This window comes from Arachis stenosperma, chromosome 4 (assembly GCF_014773155.1).
Source record: "Arachis stenosperma cultivar V10309 chromosome 4, arast.V10309.gnm1.PFL2, whole genome shotgun sequence".
Classification (NCBI taxonomy): domain Eukaryota; kingdom Viridiplantae; phylum Streptophyta; class Magnoliopsida; order Fabales; family Fabaceae; genus Arachis; species Arachis stenosperma.
The window spans coordinates 3,091,215-3,114,665 of record NC_080380.1 but is presented as its reverse complement, the minus strand read 5'-3'; the positions used below and the strand labels follow the sequence as shown (position 1 = coordinate 3,114,665).

The following is a 23,451-nucleotide window of genomic DNA, read 5'->3' as shown; positions in this document are numbered from 1 at the left end:
TAGTCCGTCTGGTCGGGGCGTAGGCATTTGAGCAAGGGTTGGTGGAGCCCTCACTTGTACAACTGCCCTTGTATGATCACATATTTGGGGGCTTCCCTCCTGGTGGCTTGTGCTTCCTTCTCATCTTGGGGTATTTCGCCGTGTTCCAGGTATCGGAAGATAGGGTCTATCCATCAGGTGGGGCTTGGGGTCTGGGTTACACATAGATGATTGCTGGTTCAGTTGCCAGTCCTTGGATTAGAGACATGTTCCCTGTCCCAGGCTTGGTGCTCGTTAGCTTGGAGAGGAGGTCTGCTCGGGCGTTCCTTTCCCTAGGAACATGCTGGATTATGACTTCCTCGAAGTTTTTGCACAACTCTTTTACCTCTTGGAAGTACTGTTTAAGTCTTCTTGATGAGGTTAGCAGGGCATAAACCAGCTTTTCCAGCTTGGTGTACTTCAACTCCGCCCCTTGGAGTCCTTTGCTAATGAAGTATATTGGGCGCTAGGTCTTATCTTCTTCTCGGACAAGAACCGCCGCCATGGCCTATGTGGTCACTGCTAGGTATAGGTACATAGGTTCTCTTTCTCTTGGTTTGCTGAGCACAGGTGGTTCTAAAAGTATCTTTTTGAAATGGCTGAACGCTTCTTCGCATTCCGAGGTCCACTTGAAGGCGATTCCTTTCTTCATTAGGTTGAAGAATGGGAGGGCCTTTTCCGTCGAAGCTCTGAGGAACCGGGTTAGAGCCGTAAGCTTCCCGGTGAGTCGCTGCACATCTTTGACACACCCTGGGCTTGTCATTTTGAGGACGGCTTCGCACTTGTTTGGGTTAGCTTCTACCCCCCGTTGTGTTATCATGAAACCTAGGAACTTTCCGGCCTCCATAGCAAACGCGCACTTGAGTGGATTGAGCCTCATTTTGAATTTCCTTAGCGCTTCGAACACAGCTTGGAGGTCGTCTATAAGGCTGCTTGGCTCTGCTGTTTTTACCAAGATGTCGTCGACGTAAACCTCTACTATCTTGCTGATGAGGTCATAGAAGACTCTGCTCATTAGTCTTTGGTAGGTGGCCCCCGCGTTTTTCAATCCAAATGGCATTACCTTGTAACAATAAGTGCCTCTTGGTGTTATGAACGCCGTCTTCTCCTCATCAGGCTAGTGCATCGGGATCTGATTATAGCCGGAGTACGCGTCCATGAAGCTGAGGAAACGATATCCTGCCGCCGAGTCTACCAAGGTGTCGATGTTGGGGAGGGGGAAAGAGTCTTTAGGACATGCTTTGTTTAGGTCAGAATAGTCGACACACATTCTCCATCTTCCACTAGTTTCTTTGATGAACTCGGCTTCAAGTAGCCCGGCTGTTTGTTTGGCGACCTCATTGGCCCTTTCTTGGGACATTTTCTTTCGTCGCTGTGCTACTGGCTTTGCGTCTAGTTTGACGGCTAGTCGGTGAGACATGACATCGGGATCCAAGCCTGGCATGTCTGATGGCGTCCACGCGAAGAGGTCACCGTTTGCCCTTACGACCTCCATGAGGGGGCCCTTGAGTTCATGGGGCAGATTTTTGTTTATAAAGGTAAACTATTCTACCGACTTTCCTATCTGGAACTTCTCCATGTCCCTCTCTGGTTTTGGTCTCGGCTTGTCTTCTATCCTTACATCCAGGTCAGCCAAAAACACGCCGGCTGCCTTTTTAGACTCTTTTCTTAGGGAGAGACTGCGTTGTCACAGGTAACCGCCATTTTCAAGTCTCCCCTAATGGAGCCAACAGCTCCTTTGTCCGTCACGAACTTCATTGTTAGGAATTTAGTACATATCACAGCTGAAAATTCGTTGATAGTCTTTCTTCCTAGAATGATGTTGTAGGTCGTGGAGTCTCTGAGGACTACGCAGTCTGCCATAACCTACCTCCTAGTGTCACCGGCTCCGAGGCAGATTGGGAGAGAGATCGTCCCGTTGGGTTTTATATAGTTGTCGCCTAACCCCATGACCCCGTGTTGATAGCTCTTGAGGTCGGATTCCCTGAGTCCCATGGCGTCAAACACATTCCTGAATAGGATGTTAAAGTCAGCCCCAGTATCGACAAGGATTCGCCTGACTAACCTGGTCCCGACCATTGCCATGATCACCATGGGGGGTTTTCGGGGAGATCGTGAAACCACTGATCTTCTGGGCCGAAGGATATCACGGGAGGTCTTCCTCTTGAGGCGATGGGGTCTCCTGTCGAGATTGAAAAGATCCGGGTATCCTTTTTTACTGCCGACTTGGATTTTTGGAGGGGGGTATCGCGTCCGATCACAACGTTAACCATAAAAGTTGGGGGGTTGTCGGTGTTCCCTGTGGGCTCTTGTCTTGCCTTGACAGTTCAGCTACGGTCTTCTTCTGAGCACTCCCGTTCCCGTCTCCTTGGTTCTTGAATAAGTCGGGAGAACTCGCTCAATTTTCCTTCCCAGATGGCATGCTCTAGAGCATCTTTGATGTCAAAACAGTCTTGTGTCTTGTGACCAAAGCCCTTGTGATAATCGTAGTAGAGGCTTTTGCTACCCCCCGTTCTCTCTTTCAGAGGTCTGGGTCTGGATACGATTCCTTTGTCCGCAATTTGCTGGTAGACTTCCACTATGGGCACCGTGAGTGGCGTGTAGTTGGTGAATCTTCCTATCCGTGGGGGTTGCTTGGCTAGGATGCCGTCCCTGGGAGTTTCTCTGTATCTATCGACTTGGGGGGCCTGCCGAGCTGGGGGGGTTAGCGAGCTGCCGTTTATTAGTTGCTACAACCTGACTAACTTTCTCATCATTGATGTATTCCTTGGCCACTCTTTGAATTTCCTGCATGGTCCATACAGGCTTAGTTGTGAGGTGCTTCCTAAGGTCCTCGTTTAGCCGGCCGTTTGTTAGGAAAAGACTGGCGACCGAGTCCGTAAGGCCGTCGATCTCTAAGCATTCATCGTTGAATCTGTCCAGGAACTTCTTGGTCGGCTCTTCGGGTTTCTGGGTAACCCCTAATAGGTTAATCGGGTGCTTTGCCTTGGCTATGCGTGTCATGAACCAAGCTAGAAAGCTTTGGGAGATGTCCGGGAAGGCCACGATTGACCCCTGTGGGAGTGCGTTGAACCATCGAATCGTTGGGCAGGCCAGCGTCATAGGGAATGCTCGGCATCTGACCGCGTCGCCTACTCCTTCCAGATTCATTCTTGCTTCAAAAGCCGTGAGGTGCTCCTGGGGATCCTTGGTCCCGTCGTACCTCATGTCCATTGGCTTGTCAAAATTCTTCGGAAGCCGGACCTTGAGGATCGAGGGGTGGAAGGGGGTGGCTCCCATGATGACGGGTTCCTGCTGTCTCTTGGCCTTCCATCTTTGGGACTCCCCGTGGCTCTCGGACCTGTCCTGGTGAGGTCGAGAGGTTGCCTAAGCACGTGTCTCATCGCGCTTTGTTGGGCTCCTTTCTTGGCTCTCATGTCTTTGGGTCAGGGGGAGCGGGTGCGAGATCGGCTGGCGTCGCCGCGAGAGTGGCTGGCGTCTCCGGGGGATCGGCTCCTCGGTGCTAGCTCCCGTTCAAGGTTTTGTACTCTGTGTCTGAGTTTCTGCATGATCTTTGCGCTATCGGCTCCTGTCCCCCCGAAGGGATGTCTTTCGGGGGTTTTGGTGTAGATCTGTTGGTTAGGCTGAATGGAGGACCGCGGGTGTTCGGTGGCGCGAGCCGTCGAACTCGCCCTACTCAGGCGGGCCCCTCCTCCTTCGCGAAGCTCTTCCGACGTGGGAAGTCGCTCCATGTCTACTCTAGGGTCCCCACAGATGGCGCCAATATTCGTTACCGCGGGATCTCGAGTGCTCGGTGGATCGGGTGGTGATGAGAAGGTTAGAGAGGGAAATCCCGGGTTGATCTGGAACGGGCATTTGAGGTGTGCTCAGTGAGTTGATGGTGCTGGAGGAGAGGAGGACGAGGTGGGTGGCCTCCTGCAAGGACACTCCGACGGTCAAGTTAGTGTCTGTACGAGGGGATGGCCAAATTAGGTAAGATGTGACGTACCTTGGGGGGAGAGCTGTCCTCTCTCCTTATATACTGTGTAGGACGGGCCCATGGATGACCTAGCCCACTGGCCAAGGAGCTTCTATGAGTTGTCCTAGTCCACGTGGGAGGAACATGTTGTTTCGGACTTTGGATCGGGGAGTCGGAGGCGGCCCCAAGGATATCGACCCGACTGGTGACCTGGGTCGTACGGAGTGTAAGCCGGGCGTGCCCCCGGTCGGGTGTTGGAAACCGACCTGTCGGACTCTTCCTATCGTGAGGATGGCTTGGGCCTGGGTCAGGGATGGCGCCCCGACCCGACGACTAGTGTGGTTGGACTCTGGTCCGTAACAATACTAATTTGGCATAAGGACAATCACGTAACAGAGGAAGGACGTCCTCTATGAGGTAGTTGCAGCGCGGGTAGCTAGTAGAGGCAGATAAATATCTTTTTCTACTGATTGACATTTGTTAAAATAGCATCATTGGCGACTAACCAAAGGACAGAGCGAATTTGCTCCGCACCGCTCCACTTCCAAATCAGTTTGAAGACTCAATCCGGCATGCTTTGATCCTCCCGAGGCGAGTTGTTGGCTGATTTAAGGTTGAAGCCTTCTTTCTTTCTTTTTTTTTCTCCTCCTCCCTCTACTGGAAAGTTTAGTTTTTTTTTTAAGTATTATTGAAAGACTCTCCTTGCAAGGGTATGACTAAAGTTTCTTAAAGCCCTAAAGATTAAAGAAACAAAGGCCTTCTTTTATTTGTTTGCCCACACTCCTATCTCTATAAGTGTATGTGTTTGTCAATGACAATGACAATGAAATAATGATCAATTGCCCTAATACCAAAAAAAAATGATCAATTTCCTTCATTTTGCCTGATGTCATTTCTCTGATTTACTCCAACAATTAGTTACTAATCTTGTTCCTTGATTTTTTTTTGTGATAGTATAAAATGAAACCAAAGCCATGATATTAAGATTCAATTAATTTGTTTGGCAGAGTTTCAATTATTATTAATTAAGTTAAAGCTGAGTTGGGGCTGACGAAATGTAAATGAACAATGAAGAAAAATAAAATGTTCATTAATTTAATTTGGGTTTGGGAAAAGAAGCACTAAAAAAAACGATGCGCATGTGAGTGGTTGACAGCACTGCCTCCTCTTTTTTTCTTTCCTTTTTCCGTTCGTTTCTTCTTCCTATTCCTAATCTAAGTTGGAGATGGAGGTTATAAAGTTTATGTACTCACTAAGGCAGAGGATGTCATTGTACCTGATGGCTCTAACCTTCAAGTGAGTCGTCGCGGTGGAGCAACGCCAGCAGTGGTGGTCGGGTTATGGCGGTAGTGGTCGGGTTATGTTTTATCCAAATTTTTATTTAATTTTTGAAAAATATACATGAGAATTAGGTTAGATTAAGTGATTAACTTCGTTGTCCAATCCTTAAATATCACATATCACAAAAATGTAAAAGTGATGATTTTTATCTTATACTACAGGTCAGTAAAAGTCAACAGAAAATTTAACTTTGTTAATATTTAAATATATCTTTAATTAGAAAAAAAATTAAACATTAAATATTTAAAAGATTAAGTTAAATTATATGTGTTTAAAGACCACTTTAAATATTAATCTCTAAAAATATTAAGAGATCATATATATAATATAAAGGATATATACGATTCATATAAAACTGAGTTAAAGGTGTAAAGTATAATTTTTATTCATTGCTCTTCTTGTTAAACAAAACGGTTTTTTCAAATTATTTTTAATGCCTTTTATAATTATATAATGTATTTAAAATATTTTTTGTTTAATAAATAATAATATATACTATTTTAAAATTCAAATATCCAAATCAAAACGGCGCCGTTTACCAAAAAAAAAAAAAAAAAACCAGCGCATAACACCTCCCACCCCACCTCTTTCTCTCTCACCCAGCGCATAACACCTCCCCACAATACCCTCATTCAGTAGAAGGTGAGAAAACCCTAATCTTCTCTTGGAATCGAAGAACAGCCACCACCCATAATTCTCTCTTCTCCTTGAAGAATAGCCACTTCCCACCATTCCACTTCAGAGCTAAAACTCATCGCCGAACCCTTCTCTCTCCTCTCTCTCTCTCTCTCGCCATCTCTGTCCGAGCTCTCTCTGTCGCTGCTCCTCGCCGTGGGTCGTCGCCGCTCTGCTCCTCGCCGTGGGCCGTGGGTCGCCGCTTTTCTGCTCCTCGCCGGGTCGTTGCTGCTTCTCCCCTCCTCCCCGTGCGTCGTTTCTGCTTCTCCCTCCTCTTCGTTTCTGCTTCTCTGCTCCGCACTGTGTCTCGCCGTCGTTGCTTCTCTTCGCGTGGAGTTTCTAGTCTCTGCTACAACCCTCTCAGGTCTCAAGTCTCTTCTTCTCTGCTTCAAGCCTTCAACCCTCTCAGGTCCCAAGTTTCAGTCTCTAACTCTCCCTGATTCTATCTCCCTGACTCTATAACTTTGAAATTTGAAATTTATTCTGAACATGCATATGATGTATTATTGATGATTCTGCTAGATTTTTGAGATATTAATATTTGAATTTTTATTTGAATTCAGTCCGTTGATCTTGAATTAATTCTGCTGAGATTGATTTATAAATTCAATTGTATAATTTATTTATTCTGCTGAGATTGATTTTTAAATCCAATATTTTATATTTGTTTTGGTGAATTGTTGTTTTGCTGTTATTGATTCAAAATCAAAACAGTGCCACAATTCTGCATTGAAATTACTATATGGCTTCCTATGATTTGGTTGAGTATGATTCTTAGGTTGGGTACCTGTTTTGGATGTTCTGAAGAGTGACTTGATTGATTTACAGAAGTTCACATATGGGGGAGTTAATTTTTTTAAAAAATTTTATATTTAATTAAACCGGTTGAACCCCGGTTGAACCAGTAAACCATTAAACCAGTTACTTAACCGGTTCAATGACCGGTCCGGATCTCGCAACCTTGGTTTTTATTTGTTGTGCATCTGTTATACTGAGTTACATATTTTTTAAACACATCTATATTTGGATAATCCCTCAACTACCTTTAGTTATTTCATTGTTAGATCACACATAATATGCTCAAACTACCTGTATCTATGATAAAATAGTGTTAAAGTTTCTGGTGTTTTCATGATAGGTTGAATGGTTAATCTAAATAGAGCAGGGCACCTTTGCTTGAGATAGTTTCCAAGCCTTATATAAAAACCGGTATTGAAGCAGGAGAGCATGCAACAGAAATACGTTGATCAATGGCAATATGTAAGAAGGATCTCTTTGTTTTGATCTCTTTGTTACATTATTATACTCCTTGCAATTGAAATAAATTTTGTGATCTTAGCCATCATGATTTTTTTTAAATAAATTGGTTTGGGGTGCAAAGTGGAGGAGCAACTTGGATCCGTTGATTTCAAAGTATAAATGATGGTATTCTTCATTTACCATCTAATTAAGTTTTATTTATTTTAAAAGATGACAGTCTATATTTACATAGACTTTTTATTCAAATTTTATGTTTTCTTAGAGTTTAAGGATAGACATGGGATGCACCCTATACATGTAGTCAACTTATATGTTAACCATGCATTGGACATCAATTTATATAGTATTAATGATAATAGAGTTGAAGACTTAAATTCAGCCGAGTATGTTTTCTTATTTTAGTTCACTCTTTTTCTTTTAGGAAAACTTTTTCTATAACAGTTCGTGGGTGTCTTCAGTATCTAAATCTACTACCAGCAAAAGTACATAATTCAAGGTGTAAATTTCAATTCACTTCTTAATTATTTTACTAATGTCAATCTTAGTACATGTACTATCTAAATATCTTACTAGATATAGCAAATTTCTCTTCTCTATATAAGGATCTAATTAAATAAGAAGCTAATTTATTTTTTATTTCAATCCAGTCCCCCAAACATATCACCAACGTAGAAAGTGCAAATGTATGGACCACTCGCAAATTAACTTTTTCATACTAAGTATAATATGTATTTGTGTGGACTTGGCATTTATACATATATTTTTCCCTCTAATTTGGTTAACTTAATTATGACTTGATGCCTAAAAGATTGAAAGTCTCAATATTTATTCTTAAGTTGAATATCACAAATTGTATTGCAGGGTCAGCAGGTAGTACACTAAAATTTTGGGATTTAGAATCCTTTGAACTGATTGGATCTACTAAACAAGAGGTTTCTCATTTAGTGTCGTGTGAGTCATGGTGTTAGCAATAGCAATTATTGGTGGGTTTGGATTGTGCAGTTTCTCTCTTTTAAATGTTCTTATTGTGCATATTTTCTTTTTTCAGGTTCACCCCATGATGTACAAGCACACATATAGTAGAGGTCATGGTTCTCTATGAATTTTGGTAGATTTTTGCTTAATGTTTCCTTTATGGTTCCTTTTTTATATGTTGATTTTACTAAAATTATTTGAGATCTGATTTCTAACAACCAGAACTTACCAACAATAGAAATGGGCACATTACCAGACAGCAAAGCTGCAAAGGCTTCTCGATAGTGCAATATGAAGACAAGATCCATGGGTGTGAAGAATTCCACTAAGAAAACTATTAGAAGGAATCACAAATAAGTGGTAATTCGTTTTTCCAATTAATCTACTGATAGTTGTCATTTACTTATGGGGTTTTTCTTAGGCTTTAGTATGAGATTGGGTTCTATTTTGATATGAAGTATTTCGAGCACATCGCTTGATAGTAAATTTGATGATGTTGATAAGTTCCTTTCTGCATTCGCAAGGATTGATGAGAATGAACATTAAACCTATATCTACATTAATTTGAATAAACAAGTAAGTTCCATAAGATTCCTTAGTGATGTCACTTTGTGAATGTTCTATTATGTTGTCATTAATTATTCATTTTAATTATCCCGGTCTAAATATTTTATATCTGATTTGGTTAGTAACCATGGTACCAAGACTATAAATGTCCTCATGAAGGAACCGTAGATCATTCTAGATTATCAAGGGAAAAAAAAAGAAGAAAAATTGCTTTCTTTAGTGTGCATGCAGAAAATCTTTTAATATCTCATTCATACATAAGCAAGATTCTACTTTTTAAAGAGGAAAATAAAACAGAACGAAGAACAAATAAAACACAAAATTTAACAGTCTTTAGTTTCTTTTTCCTCACTTGAGAGCAGATGCATGAAACACAACATAGTTGAACTTATTAATAAAATTAACAGATCCTCCATTACCATTCAGTTTATTAATAAGATTTGAAAAATCACCAATGGGGCCACTATTTTATCTGTGGGTGAGTTCGTTCTGGTTTGTTTCCTTTTTAGATTAATGGTATGTATCAATTGCTTCGCAACATTAGTATTTGATATTCTTCTTTCAGTGGTTATGTTTTAGTTCGATTAGGTGGATTTAACTGGCGCAAAGTTTGAATATTTATGGTTTGGAGTAAATATTTATGGTTTGTTGAGATGGTAAATTTGTCTCTTTGTCTTGAAAAATTTATATGTTTGGCAATATATGCTTTAAACCATTTTTATTTTTCTTTCTAAAGTCTCTGTTCCTATAGAATTAAGATAGTTCTTTCTTAGACTTTTTCATTTATGAGAATCTATTGTTCTACATAATAAGAGTTTAGAGATTAACTATTTTGCATTGCATGCATTGTGCATCCTGTTTTCTAGAAAAATAACTATTTATATTTCTTAAATGATTTAGGGTCATGAAGTTCTCAAAAAACTTGCTTATGTGATTGATAAATTTGATAGGAAATCCCTCGAACAATTACGTGAGTAAGAAGATTCAGTACTTCGTTGTACTTAATGTTCTAGCTCTTGTTTTTCCTTTGTACTTAGTGTTCAATGCTTTTTTCTTTTTCATTTTCGTTGATGTGCCTTCTCCTGCTATTTGCTTTTCAAATAGTTGGGTACTGTTCTATGGTTGAAATCATAATTGTGAATTTCTGACACCTGATAGTGGATTTTGTATACTTTATTCTCCAATTGGTTTCCTTTATATTAATGGTATGTATCAATTGCTTCACAACATTAGTATTTGGTATTCTTCTTTCAGTTGTTGTTTTAGTTGGATGAGGTGGATCTGGCTGGTGCAAAGTTTGAATATTTTGGTTTGGAGTGCATATTTTTTATTTTAAAAAAAATCATGAAGCTTTTTAAATAAATAGTGTGATATCTCCCCTTTAATTCTATAAGTGGGACCCAGAAATAAATAAGAGAGAGAACAATGAACCGTAAGATTAAATATGGATACCATCTAGTTTTTTTCACGGGAGCGGATCCACTCCCATCTTGTTGAGTCTGATTTATTATTGGACCAAAATATGAACAGTTAAAGTTAAAAACTTAAAATTCACGTATAATTGTCTTGATGTGAAATTGATAATTAAAAATTAGATCATAATTTATTAAATCTATCAAATTATTTAACGATTCTAAACTATCCATTTTATAACGATAATTACATATTAGTTTTGTCATTAGCTAACCCATTATAAACAATAATCTTATTTTTACTAAAAAATACTTTGCAATATGATTTTAGTACTTACATTAGGGCCATTCATGGCACATTCCTTTTTTTTTTTCCAGGAACAATTACTTACAGAAATATATAATTATATTATATAGGTTTTTCATAAAGCGGAAAGAGAAAACATTTTGAAAAAGTTCCCTTTTTTTTCCCTTGAAGAGTAAAAGAAAGCAAGCATTGTTTGCTCATTGGAATTTTTTCTCACGGTCAAACCCATTGCCTTCAATCGTTTAACTCGTCACCTCCATTCTCTTTTTTTTGTTGTTGTAGTATCACTTGTATGTAGTATTGTGTAATTTATTTATAAATGATCTTTTTGTCTTGTTAACAATTTTTTGTACTTGATTCATCGTCTTCCTAATTAAGTATTTATTTGGCTCTGAGATCAAATAAATGTCAATTAAGTGCTTCGATTCACTCTTTTTGGTATGGGTATAAGACATGTCTTGAGATGATTGTGATTCTAGCGAAAACTTTACATTTCACATTTCTTTTGAAAAATAAATACACCAGATTAAACAGGGCTATGTAGCCTCTTTTGTCAAATGCCATCACATCTGAATATCTAATCTAATGGCCCTATGAGTCTATGACTCCACTCACTAGCTTATCTCTCCTCCTGTCCTGCTCGCTGTTTTAAACTCTATTTTTATTCTATGATGGCCTCTTCTTTGTAGGGGTGGCAAGCGGGGAAGCCCGTCCCGCCAGAAGCCCGTCCTTTGGCGGGTTGGTCCGTCCCGCTCCGCCTAGTGAGGCGGTCTCAGAATTCCAGCCCCGCCCGCCCCCGCCTTGGGGGCTGGCGTCCGCGGGCTAAGCCCGCCAAATATCCTCTTTTTTTTTTTACTTTTTACTATTAATAATATATATAAAGGCATAAAAACTCTTCTATTTTTTATTTTTAACTATTATAATTTCTAAAAATATAAATAAATTATAATTTTTATATTCACAAACATTAAAGTCTTTGTAATTATAAATATTATTCCCAAAGCAAATAAACATAATCCAAAAAAATATAAATATTGTCTCTAAAACAAAATAAACATAATCTAAAATATTCAATTTTCATCTTCTTCTCTTGTAAGTTGGGTTGGAGGCAAAAAAAATTTAAAAATACCCTCGCCAAAAAATACTAAACCCAGCGGGGAAGCCTGCCCCGCCAATGCCACCAAAGCCTGTGGTTTAGGGGGTTTTTGCTATTTGGCGGTCCTAATTTTTTAGCCCAGCCCACTTTTTTTGGCGGGTTACGCGGGCCGGCTCGACGGATTTAGGCCCGTTTGTCACCCCTACTTCTATGCCTTCAATTGAAATTGAATTAGAAATTGGATATGCAAATTTCACCCTTTCACTTCATAGATGCGCAATTTCATCCTCTTTGCATACAGGATATAAATTGAAAATGAGTTACGCAAACATATATTAATTTGGTAGATGATTTTATTGGGTACATAGCTTTTTTTCTCTAATTAAAAATATAAAATAAACTACTAAAATTGTCTTTAATTTTTAAAGAGCTCAACAAAAATAATTAGATCATTATTTAAAAAATACATTAAAAAATTAAACCAAAATTCGATCTCAATAATTTTTCATCTTTTTAAAGTATTTTTATTAACAAAAAAATTGTAAAAAAAAATTATTGGTGTAATCACTTAATTTTAAGTATAAAATGTGATTTTTTGAATCATATTTGTAAAAAACATATTAAAATAAATTTTCTTTAATTAATAAATTTTATTAAATTTAAATTTTATTCTTTTAACCCAATGATATTTGTAGAAAAACCAATAAAAACCATTTACAAACATACGCATAAAATCATACAATTTGTTTGATGGTAATCAGTGGCTAAAAAAAAGAGGGTTGAATCTTAGCCCTTTTCGTTTAATATTGATTTCTGATTTTTCAAGGAATTTTACGAGATATTTCTACTTTTTGGTCTCGTGTCGAGTTGAGAGACACTTTTGTTTTGTCTCGTACCGAATTGAGAGATATTTTTGTTTTTGTCTCTTGATAAACAGAAACAGAAAAATGAGTAGGGAAGAAGACACCAATTTTTTTTCTAGGAATTACCCATTTCTATTTGGGACAAATCCAAATTCTACACCCAATCTGAATTTGACTAGGACTCAAAACTGCAAGGGAATTCCCATAGGATCATGGCACACAACAGAAAGATGTACAAAGAAACTCTGAGACATCTATAACTTTTTCTATAATATTGATCACTGTCTTTTTTCTCTCAGTGGCTTTTTCTTACAAACTTCACCATGTTTGCCTTTTACCATGAGACTCAGACAGATAATACTAAGAAAAAGAAAATAAAATAAACACCATTGAAGGAGAAGAACTCATAAAGCTTCAGGGTAGCTATGAGAACTCTGTGCTTACTCTCCTTGATCTCAACCCTTGGCCGTTCACCCTTATTATAGAAGGGGAAGCTTTCAAGGTTGAAACCGGTTCAATCAAGCAACTTCTTCTCTAACCAAAAACAGCAGCGGTTCGGACAAAGAGAAGAGAGAGAAAAAACCAAAAATTAACATGCATGTATCTCTCTCAACCCTTTTTATCAAGCTCCTTCCATCTGTACCCTTGATCTTGTCTCTGGCTCCAAGAAAGAATTTGGAATCCTTGATGATCTTCTGACCCAGGACAACTTCTTGCCTTCCATTTTTGCTTCTTCTTACGTGTAGCTCAACGGCTATCTTCTTTCTTTAATGAACAAAAATAGAACTAAACTTCTTTACCTCATATTTGCTTCTTCACCGAGGCAGATTGTTTCTTTTCTTGGCATCAAAATCTTGAGGCCATCTTCCAAAATCTTTCCTTCTGAAGTAAAGATCTTTCTTTCTTCTTCATAACTTTTTTTCTGTAAGCTTTTTCTGATAACTTCTACAATCTTTTTCTCTGATGGATGTGATCGAAAGACAAAAGAGAGGAGAGAGAAGAGAGAAGCTTTCAATGCACAATAAACTCAATTTAATTTTGAGTTTCGGTTACCAAGGAGTGCATTTAACCAAATTGAATGTTGAATTCCAATCACAATGGGAGTAAGTAACCGAGGCTTGCTTTGAGAACCTTTGGATTCCTTTCCTTGATCCTTCAATATTGGTCTATGAGCTTGTGATATGGGCCACTTTCATTTCAACATAAAGCCACTTATGTTTAAATTAATTTTTGCACAAAGTTTAAATTCAAATAACAAGTTGGGCTTATGTTACTTCTCGCCCAATAGAAAATCTGCACAATAACAAATATATCAACCAAACAATTAAAAATAATATTACATAAAATTAAAATTGCTGAGACTGAAAATTAATGTATTATGTATAAATATATGCTAACATGCTTCTTAATTCATTTTTTTGGTAATTATCAGTGTAAAAATAATTGAAATCAAATTAGTAAGAGATAAATTGCCAATAATAGTAATGCTTTATTTTTTTATTTATCTTTTTTTTATTTGTCACAACTCTTTCACTTTATTAGTATTCTTAAAAACTAATTTTCTTTTTTATTATGCAATTTCAATCTAAATATTGTGATTTCAATATATATATATATTGGTGTCTAAACATGGAAAGAAACAAAGCAAACACTATCTTATATCCGAGCGGATAATTTGCTGGAGATCAGCACAAAGCTCAGATCAAATAACATGATTAGAGTTACTCTTGGCACCATATCTAGCCATCCAATCCGCAGCTCTATTTGCTTCTCGGGACACCCACTCAACGTGAACAAGCCAAGGATGAGATAAAAGCTCCTGAATCTTGTGAACCAAATCTGTTACTTCAGATGAATACCCACTTGTAAGCTCATGCATGATGGGCATAATGTCAAGGCAATCCGGTTCACATATAATATCCCTCAAACCGTAATCCCAAGCTAAAACCAGCCCCCTCCAAGCAGCCAATAAATCACATCTGATAATAGACCACGGGAGAATGCTTCCAGAACAGCCCGAGATCCAATCTCCCTTAGAATCTCTAATAATACCCCCAAATTCCGCTAAATTTGAATCTAGATACAAGCTTGAATCACAATTAACTTTAAAACTATTGCCTACCGGTGGTTCCCAACACAGGTAATTTCGGAGAGACCTAAAGGCATTGTTTCGATTCCTGTAAACCTGTAAGTCCTTGGCGGTAATTCTGGCCAAAGCAACAACCTTGTGGTCTGTCCAAGGGTTGTCAGTAATGAATATGTCATTGCACCTATGTCTCCATACCCACCAAAGCCCTGCACCAAAAGACGCCTCATTATTAGCCAAGGCCTTCCGAAACCACTCTTCGAGAGCAGTACCCGCCGTCGAGTCCAGAATACTAGGATCCAACATATGCCAAATTGCTTTTGATCGTTCACAGTCTCTAAGGCAATGCTCCATAGTCTCCTGTGCCTTGTTACATTTCTTACACATATCTGAAGAAGCTAAATGCCGTTTGAATTGAAAGGTCTCGGTTGGTAGAGCATCATGTAAGCCAAGCCACATAGTAAATGTGAACTTCTCCGGAATGTTTGTATTCCACAACCAATTCCACTTACTATTGGCATTCCAATTTAATGTTTTCTCTAATAACCATCTATAACCCTCCTTTGCACTATACTTTTTTGTTGCTGCAGGCCACCACTCCCATTGTGGCTCCAACTCAGTCGAACTAGGATATCTCGGACCACAAATAAACTGCTTAATCTCATGCGGAATAGGTGTGGTAAGACTATCAACCTTCCAAGACACTCATTTCCACAAGTCAGCCACTATGAAATCTGATTCAGAAATATGTACATAAGGAACAAAGTTGCAAAGCTTACCAAAGGACTATTATTGATATTTATACTTTTATAGGCACTAAAACACATAAAACTCTCGAACTTTAAATTTCGCACAAAAAATTCAATAAAATACTAAATAAAAATATTTCTACAAATATAATTGGGTCAAAAGAATAAAATTTTTTAAATATTATAAAATTCAATAATTACAAAAAATTTCTTATTTAACAATAATAAAAAAACATCCAAGTGAAATTCAAATTTTAAAATACCATATGTATATAAAATTTTGATTTAATTTGATAATATTTGAAAATTTTATTAAATTTTAATGATTATTTTTAATTATGTCAACGAGTAGATTTTGAAGCCAATGAGCTATAATATTCAAATGGCATAGTCTCTTCATGCTCATTTAGAGGTCAGTCTCAAATTCTCAATCCTATCTTTGGTATAAAAAAATAGATTTTGAAAAAAAAATTATTTCAAACAGGGGGATTAACCTAATGTCATCCACTCATCCTTAGCCACCATTTGTTACAACTTACAACACACTCTTCATAAGTTCTATCATCTGACACTGACTTGTTCTTCCTTATAAACTTCTTAACTCCACAACTTATGTAAGAATATATAAATTAGTCCTTAGAGGGAGAATACAAGAATAATACCCGTGTCTCTATTGAGCCTAATGTATCCAAGCAAAATAAGTTAAGATCACTGACTAAAGAAGTGAGAAAGCAAATATGTCTGACAGAACATTTAATTATGGTGAATATATAAAATTCAATAATTACAGAAAATTTTTTATTTAACAATAATTAAAAAAATCAAAATGAAATTCAAATTTTAAAACACCATATATATATAATTTTAAATTAATTCGAGTCTCAATCCTATCTTTGATAAAAAAAAAAAGAGAGAGAGAGATTGTAGATTTTGAAAAAAATTATTTTTAACAGGGGATTAATCTAATGTCATGCTTAGCCACCATTTTTTTTACCTCTATAAAACTCAACTAAATATAAACCTAATCTACACTGTTACAACACATTCTTCATAAGTTCTATCATCTGAGACTAACTTGTTCTTCCTTATAAACTTCTTTATTCTACAACTTATGTAAGAATATATAAATTAGTCCATGGAGGGAGAATACAAGAATAATACCGGTGTCTCTATTGAGCCTAATGTATCCAAGCAAAATAAGTTAAGATCAGTGGTTAAAGAAGTGAGAAAGCAAATATGTCTGGCAGGACCTTTAATTATGATGAACCTTCTTAATTTTGCCATTGAGCTTATTTCCGTAATGTTTGTGGGTCATGTCAGCGAGTTGGCTCTCTCCGGCGTTTTCATGGCCACCTTCTTTTCTTCTGTCATTGGCATTGGTTTAGTGGTCAGTTCCTTTTATATCTCTTAACATTCTTTTTACGGTTTCACTAATTGGATTTTTCTCTTCTTTTTTTCCTTTATAATTTGAATTTATTAAAAAATATCAAATAAATATAATCCGAACTGAACCATCCCAACATTTTGTTCGGTGTTAGTTATGAAAATATTTCAACACCAAACCCGATTATTCCCCTCCATTGCATGGAAACTAGAAGCGATTACTAATTCATTGCCAACTGTTTCTATTGAATCGACTAACCTTGTGTTCAACTCTTTGTTGGTTTCATATAATGACAGATGGGAATGGTAGGGTGCCTTTACCTTTTATGACCAATCATATGGAGTAGGACAGCATGGCATGTTACTCGTACACGTTTAGAAAGCCATGCTTAATAAAATTTCTTAATGGTGACGCTAAAATATTTTAATTTTAATACAAAAATTTCTTAATTTTGCTATTAAAATTTTTTAAGATTCTAAATTTGATGAGCATTTTTATACTTAATAGTTGAATTTTTAATTAATAAATTTAATTAATACTTTCTTAAATTAATTAAATTGTCATTTATTTTATTTTGTTTTGTTTATTTCTTTGAAAAAAAATTACATAAAATTAAAATTGCTGAGACTGAAAATTAATGTATTATGTTTAAATATATGCTAACGTGCTTCTTAATTCGTTTTTTTTTTTGTAATTATCAGTATAAAAATAATTGAAATCAAATTAGTAAGAAAAAATTTGCCAATAATAGTAATGCTTTATTTTTTTATTTATCTTTTTTTTTTAAATTTTATTTGTCACAAATCTTTCACTTTATTAATATTCTTAAAAACTAACTTTCTTTTTTATTATGCAATTTCAATCTAAATATTGTGATTACATTTTAATATTATATTTAAAATAGACTATTATTGATATTTATACTTTTATAGACACTAAAACGCATAAAACTCTCAAACTTTAAATTCTGCACAAAAAATTCAACAAAATGCTAAATAAAAATATTTCTACAAATATAATTGGGTCAAAAGAATAAAATTTTTTAAATATTATAAAATTCAATAATTACAGAAACTTTTTTATTTAACAATAATAAAAAAAGCATCCAAATGAAATTTAAATTTTAAAACACAATATATATATATATATAATTTTGATTTAATTCGAGTCTCAATCCTATCTTTTTTATTAAAAAAAAAAGAAGAAGAAGAGAGTAGATTTTGAAAAAAAATTATTTCAAACAGGAGATTAACCTAATGTCATCCTTAGTTACTATTTTTTATGCCTCCATAAAACTCAACTAAATATAAACCCAATCTATTGTGTTACAACACACTCTTCATAAGCTCTATCATCTGAGACTAACTTGTTCTTCTTTATAAGCTTTTTAATTCCACAACCTATGTAAGAATATATAAATTAGTCCATGGAGGGAGAATACAAGACTAATACCCGTGTCTCTGTTGAACCTAATGTATCCAAGAAAAATAAGTTAAGATCAATGGTTAAAGAAGTGAGAAAGCAAATATGTTTGGCAGTACCTTTAATTATGGTGAATCTTCTTAATTTCTCCATTGAGCTTATTTCCATAATATTTGTGGATCATATCAGTGAGTTGGCTCTCTCCGGCTCTCCATGACCACCTCCTTTTCTTCTGTCACTGGCATTGGTTTAGTAGTCAGTTCTTTTTATATCTCTCAACACTCTTTTTACAGTTTTACTATTCGGATTTTTCTCCTCTTCTTTTCTTTTATAATTTGAATTTATTAAAAAATATCAAATAAACGTAATCCGAACTGAACCATCCCAATATTTTGTTCGGTGTTAGTTATGAAAATATTTAAACACCAAATCCGATTACTCCCCTCCATGGCATGGAAACTAGAAATGATTACTAATTCATTGCCAACTGTTTCTATTGAATCGACTAACCTTGTGTTCAACTACTTGTTAGACGGGCTGCAAGGTGTTGTTTCAGAAATTGTCAGAGAATACAGTTTGCAAAAAATGGGTACTTTTATTAACTTAGGGTCATATTATGTAGTTGGAGTTTCGTCAGCTATTGTGTTAACTTTCTCCTTACATCTTGAAGTAAAGGTATATAAATATCAAATTGAAATCTATTGTTTTTATTTGTGGACGGTCTTAATTATTTTAGATTGAGATATGTCAGATACACAAAAAGGTAAATTAATTATATTATATAGTGTGTTTTAATAAGTATTATATTATTTAAAAATTAATTAAATAATATATAAATTAATGTTAAATTTAAATTATTTTATATTAAAAATATTTTATAGAATATTTATTTAATAATTTGTATATGATTTTATATAATTATTCAATTAAAATATAATATAAATTAAAATATAATTTGTTATTTAAAAAATTTGAATATCTATTTTTAAAAAAAGACATAGACTTTTTATATTAGAGTTATGCAAAATTATATCTTCATTTGTTGCTTTTATTTTTATATTTATTTTAGTTGTCATACTTTGTCTTTTTATATGGTGTTTTTTGAGTTGTAAACAATTAAAAAATATTTTAAAAATAAATGAGAATAAAAATACCAAAAGTGTAAATTAGTTTTATAATTATGATAGATTTGAATATACCTATTAAAAAGATGTGTTAAATTTAAACTTATTTGGGTTTAAAAAAAATGAATGAGAATAAAAAATATTTAAAATATAAATATAAAATTATGAATTAATTTTATAATCATAATATATTTAAATATATTTAGTAGGAAAATACGACAAATTTAAATTTATTTGTAGAAATTTTTACTAATTAGTACGAGAGATTATGAAAGAAAGAGTAGCATAGTCTTATAGTATGCATAAAAAGATTAAATAATATAGTAGTAAGACTATTAATATGTTTAAGTTGTCAAATTTTAATATTTGTAACTAAAAGTTTTTATAATTATTATTATAATATTTTTAATATATATTTATTGTATTTAATTAATATTTATGTTTTAATTAAATAAATGTAGTTAAGATTTTTTTTTAATTTTTTCTTAAAAGATAATTAGTTAATTTGTAGGTAAGTAAAATTACTAATATAAAATTATTAAAAAAATATAATTTAAATATAATATAAAAGAATTTAAATATCAATTTTTATATAATAAGAATAAATATTCTGCAGGGACATTGGCTTGGAATTATTGTGTCCTTGTCGTTCAAGTATTTGGTCTGATGATCATAACTGTTCGGATTGATTGGAAGAAAGAGGTGTCTACTCTTTTGTCTTTTTAGTTTTTCTTTCAAATTTTAGTTTTGCGTATTAATTACTGAAATGGTTAAATTTGTTTCTTTTTGTAGGCAAGGATAATTAGCGAAAGAGTTAATAATTTAGGGCAGAGAAATATTGAAAGAGTTAATAATTCATTTATCTAAAAGTTTGAGTTTATAGTATATTACTTTTTTTTTTAAGTTTTTTCATGTAAGTAATTTTGTGTAAGTGATAATTTTGAACATATATTTATTTATCTATTTATATAAAAATTGAGTTTATAGTATATTATTTTTTTTATTTATATAAGGTGAGATTCAAACTCTCGGCATTTGTTTAAGTAAATTAGTGATCTAACTACTAGATTAATACAACTTGATTGCAATATAAAAATAATAAAATTCACATAAAAAACAAAAATTTTTATCATGTTAGTCAATTAAATTTAATATCTATTATTACTCAATTAAATTAAAAAATAACGGTTATATATAATTAACTTTTACATAAAATTATAATAATAAAAATTTTTTAGTTACAAATACTCAAAATATATATTATTAGACCTACTTAATCATATTATTAATTTTCTTTTTAGAAAAGGTGGTTAATATGAATACCCCAAACAGAACAAACAAAACAAGGCTAATTAGCTTTTCTTAGGTTTGGTTTGATAAAATTTTTTGAAGAGGTGGTTGTGTTTTTTAAAAACTCAAGTTTTTCATTTTATATTTGGTAAATAAAAAAGACCATATGTTTGTGTTTGCAGATTTTTAAAAGATTAGGATATTTTGAAAGCACATAAGATAAAACTTTTTAAAATTGGCTTGTACTTTTCAAAATTTAAAAGTCTAATATAACCTCATATGTTAACTAATTTTTAAATTTAATGCTTGCATTTATGTTTATTATAATATTTTTAAATTCTAAAAACTATTTTACCAAATACAATTATTATTACTTGTGTTTATTAAAAACTATTTTTAATTTGCTTTACCAAATATAAATATTACGATTTTTAAAAAATTATTTTTTAAAAATTAACTTTACTCTTAGAAAATAAAAATTTTAGCGAGCCTTATTCTAAGAGTTCCACGAGAATCAGAAAGTAGAGCATGTGTAACATCAGAAGGTGGCCTCTCAAACAAATGAAGACCTATGGGGAGCTCCTGACCTTTTTTAGCCAAGGTGTCGGCTACAACATTAGCTTCTCTAAGAATATGGATCCACTCCACCTTCTGAAGACGTCTCTCCAAGATTGCTATGTCTTCCAACAGTGGTTTGCACAGATGAGAGGCTGGACACCCATCTTTAATAAACTTAATGGAAATACCAAGAATCAGATTCAACAATAAGGTGTTGGAAATTATGTGTATTAGCAATCTGAAGGCCTTCAACAATCTCCCAAAGCTCGGCATGAGTGATGGAACAACTTTTCAAATTACACAAAAATCCAACAATATATCTGCCCAAGTAATTTCGGAACACCCCCACAGGCCGCACTATTATTGGAGGAGAGGAAAGAACCATCCACATTAAGCTTCACACAATCTTGGTGGAAAGACCTAACATATGAGCTGCCCGGAGCTTCTTGTAGTAGAATTTCGTTTGAAGTTATTCTTCAATGCAGTTTGAATGTCTTCAAACCGAGCTTGAATAGTACTAACAGTTGCAACGGGAAGAAAACTCTTTCCTTCAAAGATGAGGAGATTTCTATATATATAGTACCACAAAGAAGAAGCTGCAACACCAAGTCGGCAATTCCAATCACTCTTTTTTGAGAGATTACTAATGAGTCAATCTCTAGCATTGAGGTTGTAAATGTTTTGAACAAACTGATGCGAATGATGTAGATTCCATACTTGTTCGTTACCGTGGGATCTCGAGTGCTCGGTGGATCGGATGGTAATGAGAAGGTTAGAGAGGGAAACCCCGGGTTGATCTGGAGCGGGCGTTTGAGGTGTGCTCAGTGAGTTAATGGTGCCGGAGGAGAGGAGGACGAGGGGGGTGGCCTCCTGCAACACTCCGACGGTCAAGTTAGTGTCCATACGAGGGGATGGCCAAATTAGGTAAGATATGACGTACCTTGGGGGGAGAGCTGTCCTCTCCCGTTATATACTGTGCAGGGCGGGCCTATGGATGACCTAGCCCACTGGCCAAGGAGCTTCTATGAGCTGTCCTAGTCCACGTGGGAGGAACAGGTCGTTCCGGAGTTCGGGTCGGGGACTCGGGGCGGCCCCAAAGATACTGACCCGACTGGTGACCTGGGTCGTACGGAGTGTAAACAGGGCGTGCCCCGGGTCGGGTGTTGGAAATCGACCCGTCAGACTCTTCCTGTCGTGAGGGATGGCTTGGGCCTAGGTCAGGGGTGGCGCCCCGACCCGACGACTAGTTGGGCTGGACTCTGGTCCGTAACAGTGTCCCCAACGCACCAGCCTTGAGGTTTGGGGCTCGTGGCTGGGCGCATTTGTCCTACTCGCCGAGATGGAATGTGCTCTTCTTCTCGGGAGCTCGTTGATAGCGTTTCATGTTTCTCACGCGTGGTCATCTCGTCTCTGACGCTGCCTCCTTGGCGTCTGCGCTGGGCATTAAATGCCCATCATTTCGTGATTTGAAATTTGCGTGAAATGACTGGTATGCCCCTGCCTTTTGGCGCTTCTTCCTTGACGGTTACACTCTTCGCCCCCTTTTTTATTTTCACAACCTCCTCATTTCCCCATTCTTCTTTTTTCCCTTTTCTGTTTCTTTGAACTGCTGCTGTTTCTACTCTCTTCTTTTGCTGCTGCTTCGATTCCATTCGCGCTTCCAGATTTCTTCATTTCTTTCGGATTCCTTCCTCAACTTCTGCACTTTCCTGGTATGTTTTTTATAGTTTTCATTGCTTTTTGGTTTTCTTTTGGTATTCCTTTTGTGCTTTTTTCGTGCGTTTTTTCCTATGCATGCTTGGGTTTTTGTTTGCTTTTGCTGCTTCTTCTTTTAGAGGGGGTGCCACTGGGTTTTCTTAGGTTTTGCTTGAGTTCTGGGTTAGTGTAGGGGTACCTAGGGGTGGTTTAGGGAGTTGTAGTTTGTTTATACTGATTTTAGGGTTCCCGACCTCGCGTTCTAACTAAGTGGTGCCCCCCGCTGTAGGTATGGCTGACCGCCGTGTGCTCCCGAACATGGCTCAGCGGCCGCTAGCCGATTTTGTCGATCACTACGCCTGGGTTACTTCCGATGTAAAGGACGCCCCTTCTAAGGTCACCCGTGAGAGCCTCCAGGATCTTCGCCAGGCCGGGCTCTTGTGCGGAGGAGAACCCGAGGAGGCGTTGTACCAGGTTTACGTTCCTGTCGATCAGGAGCGTGTTTGTCAAAAGAACCTGGCCTCCCCTCGAGTTGTTGATTGGTTGTGGGTTTATAAACCCATGTTCACAACCTTGGAAGTTCGCCTTCCCTTCTCTTCCTTCGTCATGGGTTTGCTAAATCGGTGCGATGTTGCTCCATCACAGCTGCACCCGAATAGCTGGGCTGCTAT

General features: G+C 36.1%; 1 protein-coding gene across 1 annotated transcript; it reads right to left on the bottom strand.

The window, feature by feature from the left end:
• Nucleotides 1–2,688: 2,688 nt before the first annotated feature.
• LOC130974408 (uncharacterized) lies at nt 2,689–3,297 on the bottom strand. The gene has a single exon (XM_057899297.1). The coding sequence runs from the start codon at nt 3,295–3,297 to the stop codon at nt 2,689–2,691; it is 609 nt and encodes a 202-aa protein (XP_057755280.1).
• Between the last annotated feature and the right edge of the window lie 20,154 nt (nt 3,298–23,451).

Excerpts from the sequence above, each read along its gene's own strand:
- LOC130974408 (XM_057899297.1), bottom strand. The coding sequence starts at position 3,297 with ATGGGAGCCACCCCCTTCCACCCCTCGATCCTCAAGGTCCGGCTTCCG.